The 25,811-nt window shown below is 46.6% G+C and overlaps 1 protein-coding gene across 1 annotated transcript in view; it reads left to right on the plus strand.

Moving 5' to 3' along the window:
* Positions 1 to 2,310: 2,310 nt before the first annotated feature.
* LOC142309863 (dual specificity protein phosphatase 13A-like) overlaps positions 2,311 to 25,811 on the plus strand; it is a 154,843-nt gene continuing 131,342 nt past the window's right edge. The window contains exon 1 of the mRNA XM_075347318.1: positions 2,311 to 2,479. Within this exon, the coding sequence (XP_075203433.1) occupies positions 2,316 to 2,479 (164 nt within the window). The 5' untranslated portion in view covers positions 2,311 to 2,315. The remainder of the gene's footprint in view (positions 2,480 to 25,811) is intronic.

The raw sequence follows: 25,811 nt of genomic DNA on the forward strand, positions 1-25,811 counted from the left end.
AGGAGGATGGACGTGTGTGTGTGTGTGTACGTGTGTATATGCCGCGGGCAGGAGGGGGCGGAGTGAGCTGAGCGGGGAAATGTGGGCTTCCTGCACGTAACTAGGATAAACATCGGGTTACTAACCAAAGCGCTTTGGTTGGATGCCCGATGTTTATCTTGGTTACCAGCTTCTGGCAGGCTGCCAGCGATGGCTCCTGCACACTGTAGCTGTAAAAAGCCCTGCTTTTAGCTGCTAGAACTGTTCTCGAACGTATCTAGAACTATCGAATTTTAGCAAAAAAGCTTGAGTTCTAGTTCGATCTAGAACAGCCCCAAAATTACTCGAACCGCGAACTGGAGAACCGCGAACCGTGAACCGCGCTCAACTCTAGTCAGCAGTGCATTTTTGCTAGGTCACAGCTTCTGGGTTTGCTAGGCTCGGGGTATTTCTGCGCATGCACTCTCAAAGCTCGCAATTCATGATGTCCTGGCATGTGCTGCGACTAGTGATGGGCGAACCCAAACTGTACAGTTCGGGGTATGTACCGAACACATAGTGTTCATGCACACGATCCCGAACACGAGTTTTCCTGGGAAGCTCGTGTTACAGTTCGGGTCGAGGGGCTGTAAAAAAAAAAAAGCACATTAGTAAAAAACATTATAATTATACTTACTGCTCCCGCGACGCGTCCTGCAGACTCTGTCTCCCGGCCGCTTCTGTTTCCAGGTCCGATCATTAACTTCTGGTGGTATTCAAACTGTAAGGAGAGTGTGCGCCGTGTCGGGTGATACCGATGTGAGACTCACACAGTGACAAAGTTCAATCGAGTCCATGGCTCACGGACATGAGTGAACCCTGACATCACTGCGAACACGGCCGAAAACAGCCGAAGACTGCCGAGTGATGAGCAGTGCAGTGAATACCCCCGGAAGTTAATGATCGGACCCGGAAGCAGAGGTGGCTGGGAGACAGAGTCTGCAGGATGCATCACGGGAGCGGTAAGTATAATGACAATGTTTATTATTAACTATATTCTTTATTTTACAGACCCACCCAGGGGTCATGCGCACTGAGCCGAAATCCCTCGTCAGACACGATGGCTGTGGAGAGGTAAGTGAGATCATTCTGTGATGCTGCGTATTCATTAGCATGATAGCACGCCCATAGGGGCGTACTAATATGCTAATGGGGGTGACTGGCAAGGGAACTAATGCCCAGGGGGCTAGTGCCCTCTCTCATTAGTGTTGTGTCCCCACTTAGAGGCGATTGAAGGCAGGTAGTTTGGTAGAGGTGTGAGGAGTCTTACCTTCGTTTCCACTAGGTGAGGCAGACATGACCAAAGCGCTGCAGGGTGGATGGATTCAAATGTACACACACTAAGGTGAAGCAACAGTGGTTTATTTTTCCCTCCATGAACCAAAACGTGCAGCAGTACAGTGATCAAGTAGCTATAACTGTGTTAGTCTTGTGATGATTGTCCCAGAGCTGCTACTGTTCAAAAACCTTTCCTTTCTGAAGCCCAAAGGACAGAGATGTGCTCCTCACAATGCACTGACTAAAAGTAAAATATATCTTTGTACCGTGTTAGCCAGTAGAGATAAAAATTGTATTTATTTATTTTATCTCTGACTAAAAGTGAAACTAATCTGGAGGCAGGATGTGAGGTCATCTATAGGGCTGAAAACACTCCCACAGGCTGGAGTAAAAACAATCAGGGGAACAGAATGGTCTGACCAGTAGATGGCAGCAAAGGACAAGCATGAACATTATACATTATACATTGAATAACATTAATTAAATACTGGTGGATATGATCCTTAAAGGTTTTAAAGAAAACAGGTAGGAACAGCACAATTAGCATATGGTAAAAGATCTTTAGAAATACTTTTTCTAAACATCTTTTTATCTATGCTAGTGTATACAGGGACGGCTAGGCAGGCATTAGCAATATACACCCAGAACTGCTCGTAGTTCTGGGTGCATATAACACCTGACAGGTTCCTTTTTAATATACTGTAGAAAACAACTTCTTTAACTAGTCTATTGAGAATGTTCTGAAAGGGTGAAGAGAGACTCATTCAGCTACCAAGGTATAGTCTTACAATTTCTTAGTAGTGCAAATAAAATTTCTGAAAAATAATGTTTTTGCACGCTAAGAAAATGAAGTGACCTTATTTTTATACAGTTTTCCAGAACTAAAATAAACCCACAGCTTTGCTGGTGTGCCGTCTTTCGTTCAGAGAAAACCATACTTGTCACCTGTCACATGTAATCACAGTTGAACTGTCATAGTTTCTATTCACTCTGCTCTTTCATTTCCTGCTTGTGATGTTATGGCGAAGAAGACAGAGAAATCTAGTTCACTGTCCGAAGCAGAAGACTCTCAGGCACATTTGTGTCCTACAGCAGCACAGCTACAAAGTCTCTTGGATAGCAGACGGACATCTTTCTCGCACCATGTGGATGAAGTATGGCCAAACCTCTTCTTAGGAGATCTGTAAGTTATGACGTGACTTGTCTAATCTATAAAGTACATCAGTAGGCTAGGCATAATTGATAGAAATCATATCTTTATAATATACCTTGAAGTACAAAGCCAAAGGAGGATACAATAACATTAATCTTCATTTAAGTCTACCTATATATTCACTAATCTGAATCTCAAGTAAAAGTGACTTTGGTAGCAGCTGTAAGACAAAATTCCCCAAGGGCTGCTCTCCTGGAAATGTCAACAGAATATATAAGCAGTGTCTATGGTGTCTTTATTACGGTAGGTCAGCAGACATAAAAGAAGATTTGTACTGATATCTTTCAACTTGTTACAAATATTGGAAATGGCTAACAAGCTCAGATAGACAAATTCCTTTAAGGGATTATCAGAGACAACTCCTTTCACAATATAGTTCCTGGGCGACTAACTATTTGCCATTGATCCCCTGGCAACCCTATCATGCCTATTTGCCAGGGGAAGCCTCAACAAATGTAGTACTACATGGCAACTATTCATGATGAATGACCATCCAAAATACAATAAAGGTTCAAGTCTATCGATACTGCCATCATGTCCTATGCCCTAATAGAGGTGTACGGATGGCATAGAGATGGAGACCCACTTAAAAAGTGGCTACGGATCTGATGGACCTGATTCTTCCATTCATTACATAGAGGCCATTATTTGAATGGGCACTCAGAAGTGACCTCCACTAATGGTAACACATGCAGATTTTTTTTTAATAAAGATCATGTGTATGTGAGACTGCATAGACATAAATATAGATATATTATACTATATCAGCTAATTGAAAAGTTGCCAATTTGCAGATTGAAATGCAAATCAACAGTTTATTTTTCAAGAAAATTACATTTGCTAAATAAGGATAAAAGATGCAGAAAATGAACAGCAAAGCAATATAATGACATACTGTATTTTCAAGACAGTGTATAGAAAATGATAAGAAAAATGAAAAAGTTTGCAAGTAGTACTTTTATTCAGAAACAACTTGAGTGATGCACATTTTATGCTGCTGTGACCACATAGCCCCATATATTCCACATTGCTCGAAATAGTAAGACAGGAAGTGGCAGAGACTTAGTGTAACCAGACAGAATAATGGGGCCAGGCTCCTCTGACTGTGTGCATGCAATGTTCAAAGGGGTTTTCCAGGAGATATATGTTTTATTTTGCTTTTGCACTCTTAACCCTTTCACCCCCGGCCACTAAAACACCCTAATGACCGGGCCATTTTTTGCAATTCTGACCAGTGTAACTTTGACAGGTTATAACTCTGGAACGCTTCAACGGATCCCGGCGATTCTGACATTGTTTTTTCGTGACATATTGTACTTCATGATAGTGGTAAATTTAGGCTGATATTTTTTGCGTTTATTTGTGAAAATTTTGGAAATTTGTCGAAAATTTTGAAAATTTTGCAATTTTTAAACTTTGAAATTTTATGCCTATAAATCTGGGAGATATGTCACACAAAATAGTTACTACGTAACATTTCCCACTTGTCTACTTTAGACCAGCGCAATTTTCGAAACAAAATGTTTTTTCGTTAGAAAGTTAGAAGGGGTCAAAGTTCATCAGCAATTTCTCATTTTTCCAACAAAATTTACAAAACCATTTTTTTTAGGGACCACATCACATTTGAGGTGACTTTGAGAGGCCGAGGTGACAGAAAATACCCCAAAGTGACCCCATTCTAAAAACTGCACCCCTCACACTGCTCAAAACTAAATCTAAGAAGTCTATTAACCCTTTAGGTACTTCACAGGAACCAAAGCCATGTGGAAGGAAAAAATTAAAATTTTACTTTTTTACATGAAAATGTTACTTTAGCCATAAAAATTTACATTTTCACAAGGGAGAAAAGAGAAAGTGCACCCTACAATTTATTGTGCAATTTCTCCTGAGTACGCTGATACCCCATGTGTGGTAAAAATCAATTGTTTGGGCGCACGGCAGAGCTCGGAAGGTAAGGAGCGCCATTCGAATTTTTGAAAGCAAAATTAGCTGGACTCATTATTGGACGCCATGTCGGGTTTGGAGACCCGTTGAGGTGCCTAAACAATGGAGCTCCCACACAAGTGACCCCATTTTGGAAACTAGACCCCTCATGGAATTTATCTAGATGTTTAGTGAGCACTTTGAATCCCTGGGGGCTTCACAGAAGTTTATTACATTGTGCCGAGAAAATATTTTTTTTTTTTTACCACAAAATTGTTATTTCAACCAGGTAGCTTTTTTTTTCACAAGGGTATTAGGAAAAAACACACAATAAAACGTATTGTGCAATTTCTCCTGAGTACGCCGATATCTCATATGTGGTGGAAATCAATTGTTTGGGCGCACAGCAGGGCTCAGAAGGCAAGGAGGGCCATTTGACTTTTCCAATGCAAAATTGTCTGGAATCGCTAGCGGATGCCATGTTGCGTTTGGAGACCCCCTGAGGTGCCTAAACAATGGAGCACCCCCACAAGTGACCCCATTTTGGAAACTAGACCCCTCATGGAATTTATCTAGATGTTTAGTGAGCACTTTGAACCCCTGGGGGCTTCACAGAAGTTTATTACATTGTGCCGAGAAAATATATTTTTTTTTTTTACCACAAAATTGTTACTTCAACCAGGTAGCTTTTTTTTCACAAGGGTATTAGGAAAAAACACACAATAAAACGTATTGTGCAATTTCTTCTGAGTACGCTGATATCTCATATGTGGTGGAAATCAATTGTTTGGGCTCACAGCAGGGCTCAGAAGGCAAGGAGGGCCATTTGACTTTTCGAACGCAAAATTGTCTGGAATCGTTAGTGGATGCCATGTTGCGTTTGGAGACCCCCTGAGGTGCCTAAACAATGGAGCACCCCCACAAGTGACCCCATTTTGGAAACTAGACCCCTCATGGAATTTATCTAGATGTTTAGTGAGCACTTTGAACCCCTGGGGGCTTCACAGAAGTTTATTACATTGTGTCGAGAAAATATTTTTTTTTTTTTTACCACAAAATTGTTACTTCAACCAGGTAGCTTTTTTTTTCACAAGGGTATTAGGAAAAAACACACAATAAAACGTATTGTGCAATTTCTCCTGAGTACGCCGATATCTCATATGTGGTGGAAATCAATTGTTTGGGCGCACAGCAGGGCTCAGAAGGCAAGGAGGGCCATTTGACTTTTCGAATGCAAAATTGTCTGGAATTGCTAGCGGATGCCATGTTGCGTTTGGAGACCCCCCGAGGTGCCTAAACAATGGAGCACCCCCACAAGTGACCCCATTTTGGAAACTAGACCCCTCATGGAATTTATCTAGATGTTTAGTGAGCACTTTGAACCCCTGGGGGCTTCACAGAAGTTTATTACATTGTGTCGAGAAAATATTTTTTTTTTTTTTACCACAAAATTGTTACTTCAACCAGGTAGCTTTTTTTTTCACAAGGGTATTAGGAAAAAACACACAATAAAACGTATTGTGCAATTTCTCCTGAGTACGCCGATATCTCATATGTGGTGGAAATCAATTGTTTGGGCGCACAGCAGGGCTCAGAAGGCAAGGAGGGCCATTTGACTTTTCGAATGCAAAATTGTCTGGAATCGCTAGCGGATGCCATGTTGCGTTTGGAGACCCCCTGAGGTGCCTAAACAATGGAGCACCCCCACAAGTGACCCCATTTTGGAAACTAGACCCCTCATGGAATTTATCTAGATGTTTAGTGAGCACTTTGAACCCCTGGGGGCTTCACAGAAGTTTATTACATTGTGTCGAGAAAATATATTTTTTTTTTTTACCACAAAATTGTTACTTCAACCAGGTAGCTTTTTTTTTCACAAGGGTATTAGGAAAAAACACACAATAAAACGTATTGTGCAATTTCTCCTGAGTACGCCGATATCTCATATGTGGTGGAAATCAATTGTTTGGGCGCACAGCAGGGCTCAGAAGGCAAGGAGGGCCATTTGACTTTTCGAATGCAAAATTGTCTGGAATCGCTAGCGGATGCCATGTTGCGTTTGGAGACCCCCTGAGGTGCCTAAACAATGGAGCACCCCCACAAGTGACCCCATTTTGGAAACTAGACCCCTCATGGAATTTATCTAGATGTTTAGTGAGCACTTTGAACCCCTGGGGGCTTCACAGAAGTTTATTACATTGTGTCGAGAAAATATTTTTTTTTTTTTTACCACAAAATTGTTACTTCAACCAGGTAGCTTTTTTTTCACAAGGGTATTAGGAAAAAACACACAATAAAACGTATTGTGCAATTTCTCCTGAGTACGCCGATATCTCATATGTGGTGGAAATCAATTGTTTGGGCGCACAGCAGGGCTCAGAAGGCAAGGAGGGCCATTTGACTTTTCGAATGCAAAATTGTCTGGAATCGCTAGCGGATGCCATGTTGCGTTTGGAGACCCCCTGAGGTGCCTAAACAATGGAGCACCCCCACAAGTGACCCCATTTTGGAAACTAGACCCCTAATGGAATTTATCTAGATGTTTAGTGAGCACTTTGAACCCCTGGGGGCTTCACAGAAGTTTATTACATTGTGTCGAGAAAATATTTTTTTTTTTTTTACCACAAAATTGTTACTTCAACCAGGTAGCTTTTTTTTTCACAAGGGTATTAGGAAAAAACACACAATAAAACGTATTGTGCAATTTCTCCTGAGTACACCGATATCTCATATGTGGTGGAAATCAATTGTTTGGGCGCACAGCAGGGCTCAGAAGGCAAGGAGGGCCATTTGACTTTTCGAATGCAAAATTGTCTGGAATCGCTAGCGGATGCCATGTTGCGTTTGGAGACCCCCTGAGGTGCCTAAACAATGGAGCACCCCCACAAGTGACCCCATTTTGGAAACTAGACCCCTCATGGAATTTATCTAGATGTTTAGTGAGCACTTTGAACCCCTGGGAGCTTCACAGAAGTTTATTACATTGTGCCGAGAAAATATATTTTTTTTTTTAACCACAAAATTGTTACTTCAACCAGGTAGCTTTTTTTTTCACAAGGGTATTAGGAAAAAACACACAATAAAACGTATTGTGCAATTTCTCCTGAGTACGCCGATATCTCATATGTGGTGGAAATCAATTGTTTGGGCGCACAGCAGGGCTCAGAAGGCAAGGAGGGCCATTTGACTTTTCGAATGCAAAATTGTCTGGAATCGCTAGAGGATGCCATGTTGCGTTTGGAGACCCCCTGAGGTGCCTAAACAATGGAGCACCCCCACAAGTGACCCCATTTTAGAAACTAGACCCCTCATGGAATTTATCTAGATGTTTAGTGAGCACCTTTATCCCCCAGGTGCTTCACATTAGATTGGAACATTGAGCCGAGAAAATAAAAAAATCTTATTTTCTCAACAAAAATGTTCTTTGAGTTAAAAATTTTTAATTTTCCCAAGCATATCAGGAAAAATTGCCCCATATAATTTGTTGTGCAATTTCTCCTGAGTACGCAGATACCCCATATGTGGTGGAAAACCACTGTTTAGGCGCATGGCAGGGCTCAGACGGGAAGAAGTGACATTTTGGAGTGCAGATTTTGAGGAATGATCTGCGGGTGTCAAGTCGCATTTGGAGAGCCCCTGATGTGCCTAAACAGTGGAAACCCCCCACATGTGACCCCATTTTGGAAACTAGACCCCTCATGGAATTTATCTAGATGTTTAGTGAGCACCTTTATCCCCCAGGTGCTTCACATTAGATTGGAACATTGAGCCGAGAAAATAAAAAAATCTTATTTTCTCAACAAAAATGTTCTTTGAGTTAAAAAATTTTAATTTTCCCAAGCATATCAGGAAAAATTGCCCCATATAATTTGTTGTGCAATTTCTCCTGAGTACGCAGATACCCCATATGTGGTGGAAAACCACTGTTTAGGCGCATGGCAGGGCTCAGACGGGAAGAAGTGACATTTTGGAGTGCAGATTTTGAGGAATGATCTGCGGGTGTCAAGTCGCATTTGGAGAGCCCCTGATGTGCCTAAACAGTGGAAACCCCCCACATGTGACCCCAATTTGGAAACTAGAACCCCCAAGGAACCTATGTAGATATGTGCTGAGCATTTTGAACCCCCATGTTCCCCATATTGATCCAGAGGAAGGCAAAAACCCCATGCATCAAAAACTCCACATTAGGGGAAAAATTCCTTCCCGACTCCTCATATGGCAATCAGACTAGTTCCCTGGATCAATGCCCCATCCCAAAATTAGTGTTGCGTCTTGAAGATGAAAGTATGTATTTTTATTACGGGAGTGAACGTCAGGTTGGCATGTGTTGGAGATAATGTCAAGTTGGCATGGGAGTGCTTTTTTTTTTAATTTTTTTTTTTTTTTTGGCTGTGTGTGTTATGTGAGTTGAGGGGAATAAGTCAGAATGGTATGTGTGAGTGCCGTTTTTTTTTTTGTGTGTGTATGTGGTGTGAGTTGTGGGGAGTATGTCAGGTTGGCATGTATGTATGGTAGATTCTGAAACAGTCCGGGATGCAGAGTCCAGGTGTGTCGGGGCAGGTGTCGCATTGCCATGTTGTGTCCTTTCTAATCCCGTTCCTGTGGCACACTCTACACTTTCTCTGTGTCCTACCTTTTCTGGCTGCTTGCGGGACCTTGCCTAGGAAATGTTGCCCTCGTACAAAACGAGAACCTTCAGTTCCAGAGGTACTGGGGGCCGCTGCCTACTGATCTCCAAACATCAGGGCCTTGACCACTGCCTCCTGGAACTGAAGGAAGGTGTTGGTGCTGCCTGCACATCGTGATAGCACGAACGCGTTGTACAGTGCCATCTGTACGAGGTGCACAGCCAGCTTCTTGTACCACACCTTAGCCTTTCGTGCTGCACTGTAGGGCTGGAGGACTTGATCAGAGAGATCAACTCCCCCCATGTACCGGTTGTACCCCAGGACACAGTTAGGTTTCTGGACCTGTGAAAGAGAACCCCGAACTGTGGTGGTGGTGGTGCCAGGATCATGGATTGTGGTCAACAAAAAGACGTCCCTCTTGTCTCTGAACTTGACCACAAGCATGTTGTCGCTACACTGGGCTCTGCTCTCGCCCTTTCGGAGCAGCTGCCCAGTTAGCGACGTAGGGAGATCCCTCTGGTTTCTGCGCACAGTACCGCACGCTGCAGTAGCTCTGGCAGAGAGGGATCTGAATAGTGGGATGCTGGTATAAAAGTTATCAACATACAAGTGATAACCCTTATCCAGCAGTGGGTGCACCAAATCCCACACTATTTTCCCACTCACCCCCAGAGAAGGTGGGCATTCTGGGGGTTCGATCTTGGTGTCTTTTCCCTCATAAACTCTAAACCTGAGAGTATACCCTGAGGTACTCTCGCAGAGTTTATAGAGTTTGATTCCATACCTGGCCCTCTTGTTGGGCAGGTACTGACGGAATCCCAGCCTTCCCTTGAAGTGGATGAGGGTTTCATCCACGCAGATTTCCCTTTCGGGAATGTACACTTCAGCAAACTTGTTGCTGAAGTGATCGATGACCGGACGAATTTTGAAAAGTCTTTCAAAATTCGGGTCATCTCGGGGAAGACACTCCGAATTGTCCCTGAAATGGAGAAATTTATGGATTGACTCGAAACGGTGACGGGTCATTACCATGCGAAATACTGGAGTGTTATTTATAATATCTACACTCCAGTATTTGCGGATTTCAGGCTTCTTCACCAACCCCATATTAAGAACCAGACCCCAGAACTTCATCATTTCAACTGCGTCAACGGGAGACCAGTCAGAAAATGAGGAAGCAGCGTTTTGAGCCAAAAAAAGTTCGGCGTACAAATTGGTTTGCACCACCATGAGACTTATGAACTGCTCAGTGAAAAAGACTTTGAAAAAATCTAGTTCACTGAGGTTGGCAGTCTCAAACTGGATTCCTGATTGGGGGATGAAGTCCGGAATCCGTGGTGCAAAGTTAAACTGAGCTCGGACGCAGATCCGTGATATGCATCATGGATCTGCGCTCGGCGGATAAGGTGTAAAAAGCAATCACTGATACGGGGGGAAAAAAAAAAAATCCTGCGCTAAACTGAGCTCGGACGCAGATCCGTGATATGCATCATGGATCTGCGCTCGGCGGATAAGGTGTAAAAAGCAATCACTGATACGGGTAAAAAAAAAAAATCCTGCGCTAAACTGAGCTCGGACGCAGATCCGTGATATGCACCATGGATCTGCGCTCGGCGGATAAGGTGTAAAAAGCAATCACTGATACGGGGAAAAAAAAAAAAAATCCTGCGCTAAACTGAGCTCGGACGCAGATCCGTGATATGCATCATGGATCTGCGCTCGGCGGATAAGGTGTAAAAAGCAATCACTGATACGGGGGAAAAAAAAAAATCCTGCGCTAAACTGAGCTCGGACGCAGATCCGTGATATGCATCATGGATCTGCGCTCGGCGGATAAGGTGTAAAAAGCAATCACTGATACGGGGGAAAAAAAAAAAAATCCTGCGCTAAACTGAGCTCGGACGCAGATCCGTGATATGCATCATGGATCTGCGCTCGGCGGCTGCAGGACGCACAGACAGATGAAATACAAAAAAAAAAAAGCAACAAGGGAAAAAAAATAAAAATAAATTATACTCACAGGACCAGCAGGAAGATCAGTCACCAGACTGCAGAAGGAAGCTAGGACCCAGGAAGACGCAGATGAGTCTGGATGATGAAGCCGTCAGACACTCAGGCAGGAGGATCCAGACAGCGGCAGCAGCAGGTAAGGGGATGACAGGGGGGACAGGAGAAGCCGAGGGGGGGACAGGAGAAGCCGAGGGGGGGGACAGGAGAAGCCGAGGGGGGGTGTTACAGAGCGATCAGAGTGGGGGAAGGGGCAGATCAGGCAGCGCCGGCTGCAAAGATCAGGTGGCGACGGCAGCAGAGATCGGGGGGGGCAGCAGAGATCGGGGGGGGGGCAGCAGAGATCGGGGGGGGCAGCAGAGATCGGGGGGCAGCAGAGATCGGGGGGGCAGCACAGATCACGCGGCGGTCGTGCACCGGGAAAGGTGGCGACGGAAGCAGAGATCGGGAGGGGGCAGCAGAGATCGGGAGGGGGCAGCAGAGATCGGGGGGGGCAGCAGAGATCGGGGGGGGGCAGCAGAGATACGGGGACAGCACAGATCACTGGGGAGCAGCGGCGGCTGCAAAGATCAGGCAGCGGAAGGTGGCGACAACAGCAGAGATCGGGGGCAAGGGGGGGGAAGGGGGCAGCAGAGATCGGGGGGGGGCAGCAGAGATCGGGGGGCAGCAGAGATCGGGGGGGCAGCACAGATCACGCGGCGGTCGTGCACCGGGAAAGGTGGCGACGGAAGCAGAGATCGGGAGGGGGCAGCAGAGATCGGGAGGGGGCAGCAGAGATCGGGGGGGGCAGCAGAGATCGGGGGGGGCAGCAGAGATCGGGGGGGGCAGCAGAGATACGGGGACAGCACAGATCACTGGGGAGCAGCGGCGGCTGCAAAGATCAGGCAGCGGAAGGTGGCGACAACAGCAGAGATCGGGGGCGGGGGGGGGGAAGGGGGCAGCAGAGATCAGGGGGGGGCAGCAGAGGTCGGGCACCTGGAAAAACAGCGGCGGCAGCAGAGATGAAGTGGCGGCGGCAGCAGAGATCAGGCGAAAGCGAAAGCGAAAGCAGCAGCAGCAGCGGGCAGCGTGGCACTACAACTCCCAGCGGATGCAAGCGCAGAATGGCTGGGGGAGGGGTCTCCAGGCTAAAACAAGCCTTGGGAGAGCGGTCACCGCCAGGTCAGACAGCCCCTTTTGCACGCTGATTGGAGCGATTGCGCGTCATAGCACGATCGCTCCAATCAGTGCTGCGGGGGGGGGGCCACGGTGTCTGCTTGCTTCCAGCTAATGATCGGAGCTGCTGCAGCTCCGGTCCTAGCTGGATTTTACAGGATCACACCATTTTTGGCATTTTTTTTTGCCGAAAACAGCGTGATCAATGTGATTGGCGGTTCCGATTTGAACAGCCAATCACATCGATCGCCTATGGGGGGTGGCGATCCCTGGGGTCAAGCAAAGGTCCCCTGCTGTAAGAAACAGCAGGGGACATCATTTGAAAGCCGTTGCTATGGCCACGGCAATCAAATGAAGTTTAGGCCGTAAAATTACGTCCCTGGTCGTTAAGTCACGTTAAAATAGGACGTAATTTTACGGCCCGCGGTCGTGAAGGGGTTAAAGAAGTTGTCCAGTTACCAAAACTGATTTTTTTTTTGATAAATCTTGCTAATATTTGCCTCTCCACACATCTATTATGTTTTTTTCAGCAATATTACCTTTTATTGTGTTCTAGCAGCACATCCTCATTTCTGGCTCCAGCTCTGATGGGGTTAATCTCTTTTCTGACTTCCTGGGTTCCGTTCCTACAACTCCCATAATTCTTTGTGGCTCTAGGGCTGTATCTAACACACCCACTGTATCTAACACACCCACTCAGCTCTCCTCTCCACCCAAGGACTCCTCCCTGCCTCTTTCCAGTGTGGATGCATTGAGAGCAATCACAGCAGAGACAGCAAAAGCTCCAGGCTCTGCACAACCAGGGGAAGTAAGCTTCTATCTTCTGCTTGTTCTCATATAGTTCATAGTCTGTGTGTGTACAGAAATTATGATTATTAGCCAGCGCAACATGTGAAAAAATAATTGGAGGGAAAAAAAAATGAAGGGGTCATGAGATTGCTTTTTCCCTCTTGCCTAGTCTGTGTGTCGTCCGTATCATCCGTGTGGCATGCATTTTGCAGGCTACTTTCACATCAGCGTTTTTTTGCCTGTAAGCAAAAAACCGCAAACCGCATAGATCGGATCCTGTGGATTAAATGTGCAATGCATGCAACTGTTATTTTACTGGATCCTTCTGCAGCGGGACACAGAATTTATCGGCCGGCACTGGAGTCAGCTGACTCCTGATCTCACAGCCCGCACAAGGTGCAAAAGCTGCAGGTGGGCTCATTCACATGACCGTTCCGTTTGTCCTGGTCAGTTCCTGTTTTTTTGCGGACCCACGGACAGGACCATCTTTTCAATGTCTTTTGTGTAGGATCGGATGGCACACGGTAGCATTTTCATGTGCATCCGATCCTACAAAAAAATCACATCAGATGCCGTATGTCCGCTCCATTATTATGGAACATGTCCTATTCTGTTCCGTAATAACGGACCGTGACTCAATACAAGTCAATGGGTCTGCAAAATTGCCGGAAGCCACAAGGAAGCACTTTTGTGTGACTTCCGTCGGGTGCCCGAGCAGTCTGTGTCCCGCTCCAGCCCCAGCCCACTGCAGTGTCAGCAGCCACGGGGATGACAAGCGCTACCGTCAGGAGGTTAGTAAGTTCATTACCTGGTGATGAAGTCCTGCACTCCTGACGTCAGCGCTCGTCACTGCCTTCTATGCCCGCTGCTTGTCACATCACCTCTCGCTGTCGACCCGAGACTGTGACTAGTGGTGACGTCACGGGCTGCTCGCAATACTTGGTTTGTGAAGGCGGCGGTCATTGAACTCAGTGACAGCGCTGCTGTCAGTTCTGCGGACACCGCAGGTAATGTACCTTGCTAACCTCCTGACAGCAGCACTCGTCATGCCCTGCAGTGACCTGGGCTGACCTATTGATGTTAGCTCAGGTCACTGCATGGCTCTCCCAGCCAATGGGGAACATTCTGTTCTTCATTGACTTGGGCATTGACTATGGTATGAATCGTCGTGGGACACCCTTGGATTACACCAGACCTGGATTTGTTTTTCTTTCTAATAAATTGGTGTAAGAGGGAATGTGTTGGGGAGTGTTTTTTCAAATAAAAATGTGTTTGTTGTCTATTTTTTTTTTTTACTGACTGGGTTAGTGATGTCGGGTATCTGATAGACGCCTGACATCACTAACCCCAGATCTTGATGCCAGGTGACATTACACATCTGGTATCAACCCCATATATTACCCAGTTTGCCACTGCACCAGGGCAACGGGATGAGCTGGGGCGAAGCACCAGGATTGGCGCATCTAATGGATGCGCCACTTCTGGGGCGGCTGTAGCCTGCTATTTTTAGGCTGGGGAGTGTCCAATAATGGTGGACCTCCCTAGTCTGAGAATACCAGACCACAGCTGTCCGCTTTACCTTGGCTGGTGATCCAATTTGGGGGGGACCCCGTGTTTTTTGTTTTAAATTATTTATTTAATTTAAAATAACAGCGTCAGGTGCCCTCTGTTTTAGATTACCAGCCAAGGTGAAGCTGCCAGCTGTGGTTTGCAGGCTGCAGCCGTTTGCTTTACCCTAGCTAGCTACAAAAGATAGGGGAAACCCCACGTCATTTTTTTTATTATTTATTTATTTTTTGGCTAAATACAAAGCTAAGCACCTTAGTGCCACATGAAAGTCACAAAAGGGTGCCAGCTTAGAATATGCAGGGGGGTGGGACATTATATATGTCTTTCTCATCTATCTATCTATCTTTCTATCTATCTATCTATCCCTCTATTTACTCATTCATCCCTCTATCTCTCTGTCTCTATATCTATCTATCCATCTCTATATCTACTCATCTATTTATCTTTCTTGCTGCTTCCGTTGTTTGCGGTACGCAAAAAAAATGGAAGGCACACGGATGTCACACGGATGCCACACAGATGCATCCATGAAAATAGGACCGTTTTTTGCGGCCCGCAAAACCGGAACGTTTATGTGAATGTAGCCTTAACAGCAGTCACTGCCTGCTGCCGATCACATGTGACCGTGGGTGGGCTGTGTGTACAGTTCAGCTGAGTTCAGATCAGCTGACTCCAGTGTCGGCCAATTAGGCTGGAGCCACACGGGGATTACTGCGATCCCCTCGCATGACACTTGGCTCACACTCAGTACAGGGGAGCTGAGTGTCATGCGTGTGTCTCTGCGACTGAGGTCCGACTGTGTGAGCAGACCTCAGCTGCGGGGGGCGGTCCAGCACTTGGGAGGGGCGGGCCGGCACTGAGGAGGGGTGGCAGGGATTTATCTCCCTCTCTCCTCCGTAGTCGGCTATTGAGATTCTCGCTCTGCACTCGCGGTACACCGATGTACCGCAAGTGCACTGCGATTTTTCTCTCACCCCATACACTTGAATGGGTAAAAGAGAAAAAGTCTTGCATTACAATTGCAGCATGCTGCAATTGTTTTCTCGCTATGATTAGGGCTGAGAAAATAATTGCTCATGTGCGCTGATACACAGGCTAATATTGGTCCGAATAGAATGCGATGTTGTATCGCACTCCACTCGCACCGTTTTTCTCGCCGTGTGGCTTAGGCCTTACTTGTTCTGTGTCCCCCTGCATCCATCACAGCGTGTGCGGGCTGGAGTTCAGATCAGCTGACTCTAGTGCTGGACTGAACTCAGGTGCCCTCACAGCCCGCACACGCTGCCATGGATGCAGGGGGACACAGAACAAGTAATTGGTTGACACTGGCGTCATCTGATTGCTTGTTCTGCTGGCTCTGTGGTCAGGAGAAGGGATGAATGAGCAGTAAAATGCTCTGGTGCTCAATGGGCGAAGCCCATGTCGATTTTTTTTTTTAAAAAAAATTAATTAAACTTAAAAAAAAAACAAAAAAACAATCATATAACCCTAACCCTAGGGTTAGGGGTAAAAAAAACAAAGTGTGGGCTCCGGCTGCATTTTCTATTGCTATGGGCAACCCAAGCAGCTACTGGCTGCTAACCCCCGCTGCTTGGTGTTACCTTCACTGGCAATGGAAAATCCAGGGAAGCCTTTTTTTTTTCATAAAGGTTTTTGCCTAAAAACTTTTTTAAAAAAATTTACGTGGGCTTCGCCATATTTTTTGTACACTAGCCAGGTACAGCAGGCAGCTACGTGCTGCCCCCAACCCCCAGCTGCCTATTTGTACCCGGCTGGGAACCAAAAATATACGGAAGCCCTTTTTTTAAAATTATTTCATGAATTTCATGAAATAATTTAAAACAAAAAAATTACGTGGGCTTCGCTCATTTTTTTGTTTTCAGCCAGGTACAACTAGGCAGCTGGGGATTGGAATTGCAGCGCAGGGTGGCCCAAGCTTTCTGGGCCCCCGGCTGCGAATTGCAGTCCACAGTCGCCCCAGAAAATGGCGCTTTCATAGAAGCGCCATCTTCTGGCGCTGTATCCGCTTTGCCAGTGGCCCTGGTGGCAGGTGGTACGCTGGGTAATAAGGGGTTAATACCAGCTATGTTTTACCAGCTGGTATAAAGCCTGAGATTCTTAATGTCAGGCCAAGTTTCACCTGGCCACTAAGAATCTCCAATAAAGGGTTAAAAAAAAAAAAGACATCACACAGAGAAAAATACTTTATTAGAAATAAATACACAGACACAGTAGGGACTCCATGTTTATTACTCCCTCTCACCCCTCCACAATCGAGAGATTTCTGTACTGACCATGCCAGGAGAGAGAGGGAAAAAGAGGGAAAAGAGAGAGAGAGGGAAAAGAGAGAGAGAGGGAAAAAGAGGGAAAAGAGAGAGAGAGGGAAAAAGAGGGAAAAGAGAGAGAGAGGGAAAAAGAGGGAAAAGAGAGAGAGAGGGAAAAAGAGGGAAAAGAGAGAGAGAGGGAAAAAGAGGGAAAAGAGAGAGAGAGGGAAAAAGAGGGAAAAGAGAGAGAGAGGGAAAAAGAGGGAAAAGAGAGAGAGAGGGAAAAAGAGGGAAAAGAGAGAGAGAGGGAACAAGAGGGAAAAGAGAGAGAGAGAGGGAACAAGAGGGAAAAGAGAGAGAGAGAGGGAAAAAGAGGGAAAAGAGAGAGAGAGAGGGAAAAAGAGGGAAAAGAGAGAGAGAGGGAACAAGAGGGAAAAGAGAGAGAGAGGGAAAAAGAGGGAAAAGAGAGAGAGAGGGAAAAAGAGGGAAAAGAGAGAGAGAGGGAAAAAGAGGGAAAAGAGAGAGAGAGGGAAAAAGAGGGAAAAGAGAGAGAGAGGGAAAAAGAGGGAAAAGAGAGAGAGAGGGAAAAAGAGGGAAAAGAGAGAGAGAGGGAAAAAGAGGGAAAAGAGAGAGAGAGGGAAAAAGAGGGAAAAGAGAGAGAGAGGGAGGGAGAGAAAAGAGAGAGAGAGGGAGGGAGAGAAAAGAGAGAGAGAGGGAGGGAGAGAAAAGAGAGAGAGAGGGAGGGAGAGAAAAGAGAGAGAGAGGGAGGGAGAGAAAAGAGAGAGAGAGGGAGGGAGAGAAAAGAGAGCGAGAGGGAGGGAGAGAAAAGAGAGAGAGAGGGAGGGAGAGAAAAGAGAGAGAGAGGGAGGGAGAGAAAAGAGAGAGAGAGGGAGGGAGAGAAAAGAGAGAGAGGGGGAGGGAGAGAAAAGAGAGCGAGAGGGAGGGAGAGAAAAGAGAGAGAGGGAGGGAGAGAAAAGAGAGAGAGAGGGAGGGAGAGAAAAGAGAGAGAGAGGGAGGGAGAGAAAAGAGAGAGAGAGAGAGAGGGAGAGAAAAGAGAGAGAGAGAGGGAGGGAAAAGAGAGAGAGAGGGAGGGAAAAGAGAGAGAGAGGGAGGGAAAAGAGAGAGAGAGGGAGGGAAAAGAGAGAGAGAGGGAGGGAAAAGAGAGAGAGAGGGAGGGAAAAGAGAGAGAGAGAGGGAGGGAAAAGAGAGAGAGAGAGGGAGGGAAAAGAGAGAGGGAGGGAGGGAGAGAAAAGAGAGAGAGAGGGAGGGAGAGAAAAGAGAGAGAGAGGGAGGGAGAGAAAAGAGAGAGAGAGAGAGAGGGAGAGAAAAGAGAGAGAGAGAGGGAGGGAAAAGAGAGAGAGAGGGAGGGAAAAGAGAGAGAGAGGGAGGGAAAAGAGAGAGAGAGGGAGGGAAAAGAGAGAGAGAGGGAGGGAAAAGAGAGAGAGAGGGAGGGAAAAGAGAGAGAGAGAGGGAGGGAAAAGAGAGAGAGAGAGGGAGGGAAAAGAGAGAGGGAGGGAGGGAAAAGAGAGAGAGGGAGGGAAAAGAGAGAGAGGGAGGGAAAAGAGAGAGAGGGAGGGAGGGAAAAGAGAGAGAGGGAGGGAAAAGAGAGAGAGGGAGGGAAAAGAGAGGGAGGGAGGGAAAAGAGAGGGAGGGAGGGAAAAGAGAGGGAGGGAAAAGAGAGAGAGGGAGGGAAAAAGAGAGAGAGAGGGAGGGAAAAAGAGAGAGAGAGGGAGGGAAAAGAGAGAGAGAGGGAGGGAAAAGAGAGAGAGAGGGAGGGAAAAAGAGAGAGAGAGGGAGGGAAAAGAGAGAGGGAGGGAAAAAGAGAGAGAGAGAGGGAGGGAAAAGAGAGAGAGAGGGAGGGAAAAGAGAGAGAGGGAGGGAAAAGAGAGAGAGAGGGAGGGAAAAGAGAGAGAGAGGGAGGGAGGGAAAAGAGAGAGAGGGAGGGAAAAGAGAGAGAGGGAGGGAAAAGAGAGGGAGGGAGGGAAAGAGAGGGAGGGAGGGAAAAGAGAGGGAGGGAAAGAGAGAGAGAGGGAGGGGAAAGAGAGGAGAGGGAGAGGATTGAGGGGGGAATAGTGTGAGAGAGGAGGGAAGAGTGAGTGAGGGAGGGAAAAGAGAGAGAGAGGGAGGGAAAAGAGAGAGAGTGGGTGGGAAAAGAGAGAGGAGGGGGAGAGAGGGAGGGAAAAGAGAGAGAGGGAGGGAAAAGAGAGAGAGAGAGGAATGGAGATGAGTGAGGGAAAAGAGAGAGGAAAAGAGAGAGAGGGAAAGGAGAGGAGAGAGAGTGTGGGTGGGAAAGAGAGAGGGAGGGAGGAAGAGAGAGAGGGAGGGAAAAGAGAGAGAGAGGGAGGGAAAGAGAGAGAGAGGAGGGAGGAAAAGAGAGAGAGAGGGAGGGAAAAGAGAGAGAGGAGGGAAAAGAGAGAGAGAGGGAGGGAAAAGAGAGAGAGAGGGAGGGAAAAGAGAGAGAGGGAAAGAGAGAGAGGGAGGGAAAAGAGAGAGAGAGGAGAGGAGAGAGAGAGAGGGAGGGAAAAGAGATAGAGAGGGAGGGAAAAGAGAGAGAGGGAGAGAAAAGAGAGAGAGAGAGGGAGGGAAAAGAGGGGTGGAGGAGAGAGGTTAAGAGGGGGGGAGAAGAGGGGGAGAGAGGGGAGGGGGAGAAAAGAGGGGTGGGAGAAGTGAGTGGGGGAGAGGGGTGAGAGTTGGGGTGGAGAGGCTTTCTGCCGAGTTCTTCTGGAGGTGCTCTGTCACCAACTTGCTCAACTCTGTGACTTGTGGTGCATGTGACAGAGTGGAGACAGTTGGTCCCATGCAGCAGGATAGGTGACAGAGCAGAGCGGTGACATGCTCTGCTCTGACACATGCGGTGCTGCATGTCACCAGCTTGTCAGTGTCTTGCTGCGTCCTGTAGTGCTGGTGGGAGGAGCACATGATCACCCTGAATAACACTGCCCGTTCTCCTGACATCGCAGCAGGTGGAGAGTGAGATCAGTACTTACGTGACAGGGGGGGTTTCAGCTGAAGAACCCCCCCTGTACTCCACACTGGCGCCCCGTGCCTCACTATCTGCCGGATGCTAAGCCGTCTTCACCGCTACACACTGGCGCCCTCCGGATCCTCCCCTCGATGCTGGGCTGTGACGTGCGGTAGTCACCGCCCACAGCGCTGTCAATCAATGTGAGTGGCGCCAGCATCCTCTGACAGAGCCCGGAACTTGACAGGACGTAAGAGGATACTAGCAGCCACAGCACCAGGGGGTCATGTGATCGGCACTGAGCGTGCAGGATAGCGCCGCTCAGTGCCAGAAGTGCAAATAGAGGCCAATGCAGAAAACGCCTATAATGGTAAGGTACACTCATAGAGAAAATAAAAAAAAATTAAAGCTTTTGTATCATGCACATACTTTTGGAATAATGAACAAGAAGTGGGACTTTTTATTGCTTTGTCCAGGTGAAAACTAATTTATTAAATTTGACTTTATAAAAAGTCGCAAAACTTTGTACCTCAATAGTCATGGGCACAGAAAACGTCTCTAATCATAACCAATATAAACAGTAAAGGGATAGTTCTAACTCACACATTTATGGCATAGTCACAGCATGTAAAATAAATCTCTAATAGATGCAAGTCCCACCTCTACTAACCTCTACCCAGCAGATTTTCCATATATGTTTGCGTTTTACGAGTAAGAAAAATGGTTTGTATAATGTCATTGAGGGTTTTCCCTACCTCAGACACCTAAGTCGAAAAGAAGTCCTGACAGACTCCAGCAATGCATATAGTACATGGATGGACATTCATTTGAATAGCTGAAGTCATATGCAGACATAAGTATGTCAATAAATTAATCTTTAACTTTAGCTCCTTTCCACAGGACATAACTGTATGTCCAGATTTTCAAGTAGTTTACTGCAATCAGGCGTACAGTTATATTGCAGTGTTGGCTTTTGCCATTTGCAGCAGGAGCCAGCAGTGAAGCAAAGCTGATCTGTTGGACATGCTGTGACTGTAGCTAGCTCAGTTCTTAGCACTTTAACCCCTCATATGCTTCTATAAATTGTGAAAGCAGTATGTGAGAAATTTGGTAGAGAATGAGAGTGCCAACGGGATGTTATAATAACCAAAGGCCCCAGTATGGCCTATTATTGTGTCTGTTAAAGGTTGCAGGCTATGAAATCCCAATTGAGGTGTGATCTAATAAGCTGTCAGTCAAACATTGTTAGAAAATAATGTAGCGCCCCATGGGCCTCAGGGGTTACTCGTCACCGGGCTAGTGCTTTTGTGGGGTTGCTGTGACTGGCTTGACCCGGCTCTGTGGCCCCATCAGCTACATGTAAAGGACAAACGAACGGGTGTCCACTGTAAAGGGGGATGGAAGGAGGGGCAAGGGTCCCTTTGAAGCATGTCACCGGTTGCAGTGGCAACAGGGTTCCCGGCCTCCTCCGCCGCGAACCCTTCCTGCGACTTTTCCTCTCCCAGGAGTGGTGTTGGATGGGAATGGAGGATGCTTTGCAGTGCCACCCATGATGTGCGGCCAAGAATCGGCTGCTGCTGTGAGATGTTGCTCTCCTCCAGGGCTGATATTAACGCAGCCCAGATAGTCCAGCTCCCCACAGGTGGAGCGAGCCCCAGGGAGGATGAGGTCGATGGGGAAGGCTGACAGCGCCAGAGTGCGGGGCGGCGGCACCGGCAATGACAAGGACGACACCGGGACTGTGGTTCAAAGTTCTTTTTACTCACAGTTCTTAAAGGTCCCCGGTGGTGCTGCTTTCCACCACCATGGATAGACTCCAGCCGGTCCTGGGTAAATCAGAGGCAATCACCAGTGTCTGTGGAAATGTGTGAGGCCTTCCTCCTTGCGCTGACTTGCGACTCCCCGTGGCCTGAAGCAACTTGGAGACTCTGCTGTCTGTGTTAAGTGTCCCCTTCCATATTCAGGTGACACGGGTCCTCACCGTGGGGCATGGCTGTAAACCTGACCTCGGATCATATATGTCACTGAGTTCCAGGAAAGTGGGTGGTGGGCCATGGGACATGAAATCCCCAACCCCTGCAGATTTGTTAGAGTCCGTGAAGGTGTCCCCAACCGAGGGTTCTGCACCCCAACTGCGCTGGCACTGTGGAAGCGGTTAAGCTCCCCCCAGCTGCCGTGTCTCCTCTGTCTCACTATCTCCACCGGTCGCCTCTGTCTTTCGCCCTCTTCCAGTCTGGCCAGTCATAGCTATAGAAGCTCTGTGACGCACTCTCGATAGTAGCCGTGGTACTACAAGTCTCACGATGTTCTCGCACTCTTTCCTTCTTCCCCAAGATAGCTCCTAAGCACACATCTTGGGCGGTTCTCCTGAGGGGAGCTGAGTGTAGCACTCGCCCCAGGGGACCTGTTGTTTCTTCGCTGTCTCAGACTGTTCTCAAGTGAAAACTGTTTGTGTTTCCCTTCCTCACTCAGTGCCCTCACCCTTGGGGTGACTCTTAGTGGCTGTTGCCTGGGTAACCTGGAATTCCCCAGACTGTCCAGCTTCCTGTGTAAGTGGTGAGTCATAGCTAGATGTTTTGTGTAAGTGAGAAAACAATACCAGTGATTAACTCCTTCATCACCCGAGTCCGAGCATTGCACTATAAATGAAATGCAATGCTCTGTGGCTACTGAAGCCTCAGGGGCGCCACAATAACACTGTACAATGTATTATTAATATGATTTATGGATCCCATGTTAAGTTCCTTTTGTAGGACTAGTAAATATTGTAAAAAAAAATAAATACATAAATAAAAGTTTTTTATGCTTAAGAAAAATGTAAACATTAAAAAAAATTGTAATAATAAAAACCATGTTTGAGTTTATGTACAGAGAAAAACAATAAACACTCTGTTCAAACAACACGTTTGGTATCACGGCAATTGTAATGACCCATAATATAAAACAATATCATTATTTGTCTTCCACAATGAATGTAGTTAAAGGAAAATATGAACATTTATGCCATAAAAAAGTGATCAAAACATTGTATGTATCCCAAAATAGTACCAATAAAAACTACAGATCAGTACACACAAAACAAGCCATCACATAGCTATGTAAACAGAAACATAAAAAAGTTAAAAATGTATAATATGATCCTCTCTCAAAACTCAATATTCTTGTTTAATCCCTTCACAACCATGGACTTATCTGTATTTGTGAATGCAGTATGTTTTCGCTGAGTCCACAATGCTACATTATACAGTACAAGCACAGTGGAAGTGATTTATAGAAATCCCATAGCCACTGTGCTTTTTTCGTCACAGGATACACTGACTTGCAGTGCAGCTTCCCGAGCAGCAGCATGTCAGTCTATGCTTGCAGAGATGTTAGTGTTCTACACTGGGACAACAGAGCGAACGTTCACAGCACCCCAAACCTTGATCTTGGGCACCAGCAGCTGCAGTCTCCAAAGGAGAACACTTGAGTTTAGGACGCAGCATGTGCAGATCGTACCTTAAATCTCTAAAAAATGTGATACAGACAAAATTCCCAACAGAAAATTCATTGTAATGAGGCAGAGGGAGTCCCTTTGAACTTCCGTCTGGCCTGTGGTCTAGCGGTGTCCAAATGTTTATCTGTCTTCTTAGGCATGGACAAAAGTGTGGTGATCAACAGTTTTGTTCACATTTGAAAACATGTACATTGCTGTACAGAGGCCAAACAGAGTCCGGAGTAACTCTGCTGCCTTATTGTAGTGGAAACCTCGATGTAAGTGCTCAGCATAGAGCACAGGATAAATGTGAACTGATCCAAAATGTTCTGCACCAAAATCTCCATCAAATAGCATTCAATTCAACCTACAGAACATAAGTCCCCACTCAGGTTCACCATTTGTTAATGGTACTGAAACATTACTGGTAACACAAAGGCTCTCAAAAAAATGCTATGGCTCCCCCCCCACAAAAACGAAATCCAGCAAAATCTGTTCTCCGAAATCCAAATGACCTTCTGAGCACCACAATGTACCTAAACCACAGTTAGCATTCACATGTTTGGCATTGTTGTAGTGAGGTGAGCCCACTTAATTTACAGGGTGTGTGTTTCCAGAAGCATGAGCTGGGCACAATATACAGGCACTACAGTGTACTGGGCACGACAAGGACTCATTTGCTATTTTTAATTCTGCAAGATTCACTGCATTTGACACCATAGGTGTTTCCAAAGGCTAAATCGTTATTACACCCATAGATGAATTCCCAGTGGGGTGTAATTTCCCTCCTGAGCACTGCGGTGCAGCCAAACTGTATTGTACAGTTACATGTGGGCTATTTCCACATTCAGGAGAAATTGTGTAACACATTATGTGGCCTTATTTAAGCTATTCATATTGTGAAAATTGGAAATCTGGGGTTAAAACAACATTTTAGTGGTAAAAATGTAATTATTTTTTGTTCACTGCCCAATAGTATAAAATTTTGTGACACATCTGTAGTGTCAATATGCTCACTGCACCACTGGATGAATTTGTTGAGAAGTGCAGTTTGTAAAATAGGGTCACATGGGAGTTGTTTTTTTTTTTTTGCTGTTCTGGCACCTCAGGGGTGTGGCGCCCCTGACCTGGTCAGGCACCACTGAGTACTGCACCCATGCTGGGACAGTGCTTTCAGGTGACACCAAAGGCCGGAATAGGGTGTGTACGCATAGACACATAGCAACCAGGTCTCCCACACCTTAGAGGGGACCCTTGGGCAGACCCAAGAGGGGGCTTTCCTCCACATCTCACCTAGGGGTGTAGGGGAGGGGCTGAAAGCTAAGGTGGCAGCGGCTGTAAGGAAAGTAGGAGGAGCTAGCCAGTCTGAGAGTAGTAGGCGCGAAAAGAGGGTTGCTGGAGGAGAGACCCGCACTGACCCGCTAGTCAGACCCTGCACGTGTAGTAGCCGTTGGCGGGGGAGAATGGTTACCAGCAAGTCGGTCAGAAAGACGCTGAGGAAGTCAGCTGGTCGAGTACGGTGACTTCTGGTGACTAGGCATGCACGGGGAACAGGTCCCTAGAGTAGACGTCCATTTATTGATCTGCTAAACCTGCTGGTGAGAGGAACCAGAAGTCCCACACCAACCAACTAGAGTCCAAGCCTCAGCAGCAACTAGGGGGCCCATAAGGGGAATCGAGCCTGGAGCCATCTCCCTTGGTCCATGCTGCCGGCAAATGGGCCGAAAAGGGGAGAAAAGGCAGTAGCGACTTCCCTGGATGAATCCCACGGTACTTCAAGTCAGAGGTTATCCGAAACAAGAAGTGCTAGGAAGGCGAGTTAACGGTTACCCTTAGACTGGCCTAAAGGATACCTGGTTCCTCCTGGTTTATCTCAGCATCGCCCGGGTTCCTCACAGAACATCTGAAAGTGAGTAAAGAACAGTTGAACGATATCTTGGACTGAGACTGAGTTATTCTGGGACCTGTTGTTCCACGCACCCGAGCCCCTGAGGCCAGCCTCACTCACGGGAGGCCGCACCATCCGACTGCAGACTCCATCAGCCCCAGACGCTCGTTAAACCTGCAGTGGCGGTCACCCATAACCCTGACCGCAAACCGTGAGTGGCGTCACGACTCCTATACAAATAAACCTGACATACCTGTAGCCAGATATACCCAAGGTGAGGACCCTGTGGCGTTCCCGAAGGTGGATTTGTGTCCCTGGGGTGACCGCTGCAGGTGGGCTACACAGGGGCACTTCCAATGTGACATTGCACCCACAAACCAATCCAACTAAATCTGGACTCAGATATGGTGCTCTTTCCCTTCTTCACTTTGTACTGTGTGTAGTTTTCGACCACATAAAGGGTATTGGTGTACTCAAGGGACATTGTACAACAAAAATTACATTCCATTATCTCCTGTTACCTTAGTGAATTTGAAAAATTTGGAGTTAAAACAACATTTATGTGGTTAAAAATGTATTTTTTTTATTGCTCAACTTTCTAAAAGTCTATGAAGCACCTGTGAGTTAAAGGTGCTCACCAAA

Source organism: Anomaloglossus baeobatrachus, chromosome 5 (genome assembly GCF_048569485.1).
Source record: "Anomaloglossus baeobatrachus isolate aAnoBae1 chromosome 5, aAnoBae1.hap1, whole genome shotgun sequence".
Lineage (NCBI taxonomy): Eukaryota > Metazoa > Chordata > Amphibia > Anura > Aromobatidae > Anomaloglossus > Anomaloglossus baeobatrachus.